This window comes from Fulmarus glacialis, unplaced genomic scaffold (assembly GCF_000690835.1).
Source record: "Fulmarus glacialis isolate BGI_N327 unplaced genomic scaffold, ASM69083v1 scaffold20024, whole genome shotgun sequence".
Taxonomy (NCBI): domain Eukaryota; kingdom Metazoa; phylum Chordata; class Aves; order Procellariiformes; family Procellariidae; genus Fulmarus; species Fulmarus glacialis.
Window position 1 is genome coordinate 20,751 of NW_009210138.1, and position 3,075 is coordinate 23,825.

Genomic DNA, 3,075 nt, shown 5'->3' on the forward strand with positions numbered 1-3,075 from the left:
GCTGGCCACCTTTCCCCAGGGACACGCAAGACATGGAGAGAGCAAGAACAGCATCGGGGGAGCCGGGAGGGAGGCTCTGATGAGGCACCGGGAACATGCAGTTGCAGATGGTTTTCTGCAGAGATGAAGGTTTGTAGCAGCCTCGAGCGAGAGCCGGAGCCACGCTCCCACCTCCCATCTGCCCAAGTCCCACGGCACAGGCTGCAAAGGCCCACGGACACCCTGGAAATGAAATGTCAGGATGATGCGATCCTCCACCGTCGCGCCCAGCGTGACAGCAGAGCCCAGGCACGCTCGGGTGCTGCGGGAACACAAGAGCCAGCGAGCTCTTTTCCGAAAACCTGCTGGAAGGCAGGAAAGGATGCGCCAGCGCATACGAGCAGGGATTTTGTGTGTTCCCACCCCAAGAGTTCAAGTGCAGCCTCAGCAGCTGCAGAGCCCCTCGAGGCTCCCAGGGCCATCCCTGGGTACCGGTGCTTTGCCTGCACCACGCAGGGGGGGTAAGGAGGGGAGGGAAACCCGGAGCACAAAGCTAAAGCTACTGAGCCACGGCCAGACAGGCAGCAAGTGCTTCTGGGGACATCCCCTGCATCCCATCTCCATCCCCTGGGACTGCGACACCAAGCCCAAAGCATGTGCTCAGGACAAAAGCACCCGCTCACCTTCAGCATCCATCTGGAGCAGTCTGTTGCAGAGTTAATGGCTCCTGTAACAGGGAGATGGAAGCAAGGACTTGTCTGACCCTGAAGTAAATTCAAATTTACAAATGGGCTAAGAAAATCTATTAAAAAAATTAAATACAGGGAGCTAAACTAACCCAGGAGTTCCCCAGCTGTGCAGCAAAGCCCAGCAGCCACCTTTGGGTCTCCCTGTGGGAAATAACCTGCTGCAAGGACAGGACTGCGCCGACGGCACTGCGGGTCTCTGCGGGCAGAGGACACACGGCTGAGCAGCGTTCCCTGCAGCTGAACTCCTGCCCTGAGCACGTCTCCAGCCCAGGAACACTGATCACGTCAAACCACGGTGCCGGACACAAACCAGCAGCAAGAATTTCAGCCTGCAGCAATATGCATTGTTCATTTCTTTGCACGATGGCTGGAGCTCTTCACCAGCTTCTTCAGCCACTTGCCTCGCCGGCAGCGGGACACGGGTCCAACAGCGGCATTCAAGAAGCCTCGATGACTTTATTGCTACAAAACCATTGGAAACTCCCTCCACGAGGCTCATTTGTGCTTCAAGGCTTGACACCACACTTTAGTCTGGGTTACCCAAAGCCCTTCAGCAGAGAGGCTTTCCATCCAGCCAGGAGAGCCGGTCGCCTCTAAAGCACAGCCTTCAGCATCCCAAAATCCCGACCTGCTGCAAACAAGCCTGCGTGTGTCTTGGACTATGCTCAGGGGGCTGTATTTCACAGCGCAGCGCTCTGCTGCCTTTCCATAACTCACCACCTTCCCCGGAGACAGGCTGTGAATACATTTCACCAGCGCTGCCTGAAAGCGCGAGCAGCGCTCCCATATTTTATGTGGGCTTGCTCCGAAGTTAGCATTAGCGGAGAGCAGAAAGCGTGAAGGGATGTGCTATCAAGGCCGGCACAGAACTAACACCGTAACTTCCAAGAAGGAAAAAAAGGAAAAAAAAGCAACTTTGGGAACAAAACCCATCTCTTCCCAGGCAGCTCTGCAGCCCATGAGACCAGGATACAGCAAGCTGTAAGTCAGCCAGTATCGCTGCAGGCTACCCATGATATTTCTTTTAGGAGGAGAATCAAGCACAGGACAAACCAAAATCCTGGTCGCAATCTGGCAAGACGGCTACAGCCCTGGGACTTGAAGAGCCCCGAATTCATTCAAGCGATTCCCAAGTGAGAGTTCACAATTTCTGCTTCAGACAGGCAAACAGTACGAGACCTCTCGAAATGCAGATCCGGAGCAGTAACCCAACGGAGGAACACTGACATTGTATTACGGTCTCCTCCTTGTTCAGTGCCTTAAGAAAATAAGAGCAAAGCTTTCCTGGGGTATTTAAGAATTGCACATAAAGATCCACTTATCATAATGGCAATTTCAACTCCACAACTTGTCAGAGTCCTTAGGCACATGCTTCTCTGCACTCTTGTGGCTGCAATAGGTCTTACATGGCCGCACACAGGTGCTGGGCTGGCGTGGGAGTCTTTAAAAATAATGCCAAGGGTAGAAATTTTCAAAAGTAGCGCTGGGGAAAAGAAAATACGAAAAAACCCAAAACACTTTCCTTTAAGTTAACGGAAGATGTGCACTCAGAAACCCTGCACTTCCTCACGTCACCCATTTCACAGCGCTGGAGACAGGCGCAGCCGTGCTGCCACCCACCAGGCCGGCCCCCCCCCAGCCACACAGCGAGCGAGCTCCGGAAGACCCCCGGGACCGTCCCCTCCTGCACGCCACGAGACTTGTAGCTGCGCGGCACAGCTGCAGTGGTAAGGCATGCTGTGCACGTATGCTACGCCTTCATCCGTGCACAAACACAACCCGGTGCAGACCAGCATCCATCCAGACACGCACAGCAAAAGCAAACAGAGCGGCTCAGTCTGTCCCTGTCACTGCAATTTGCTTCTCTCCAGCGGGACAAGTCCCTCCCCTCTTGTGATGTTTCCAGTTGAGGAAAATAGCACGTGCCAGCAATTAAGAGCTTTCTGAGCAGCTCGTCTTCATCCGTGCACAAACACAACCCGGTGCAGACCAGCATCCATCCAGACACGCACAGCAAAAGCAAACAGAGCGGCTCAGTCTGTCCCTGTCACTGCAATTTGCTTCTCTCCAGCGGGACAAGTCCCTCCCCTCTTGTGATGTTTCCAGTTGAGGAAAATAGCACGTGCCAGCAATTAAGAGCTTTCTGAGCAGCTCGTGCGCTGATGCCGCCCGGTTTCCATGGAGGACGCACGGTGCACCCAGGACCGCAGCAGCCTGGAGCGGTGCCGGTCCCCGGGGTTTCGCAGCAGGGACACGGCAGACGCTAATTGCTTCACGCTCCAGGGAACCTAAATCACTCGCAGCAGGAGGAGCGGGAAGCCTGGCTCAGGAAAACCGTGCTGGTGGC

The 3,075-nt window shown here is 54.8% G+C and overlaps 1 protein-coding gene across 1 annotated transcript in view; it reads right to left on the minus strand.

The window, feature by feature from the left end:
• Positions 1-301, minus strand: part of RASSF5 (Ras association (RalGDS/AF-6) domain family member 5) — a gene marked incomplete at its 5' end in the record, with an annotated part of 5,387 nt that extends 5,086 nt beyond the window's left edge. Inside the window, one exon of the mRNA XM_009577089.1 lies at positions 172-301. Coding sequence (XP_009575384.1) covers positions 172-301 — 130 coding nt within the window. The remainder of the gene's footprint in view (positions 1-171) is intronic.
• Positions 302-3,075: the final 2,774 nt, after the last annotated feature.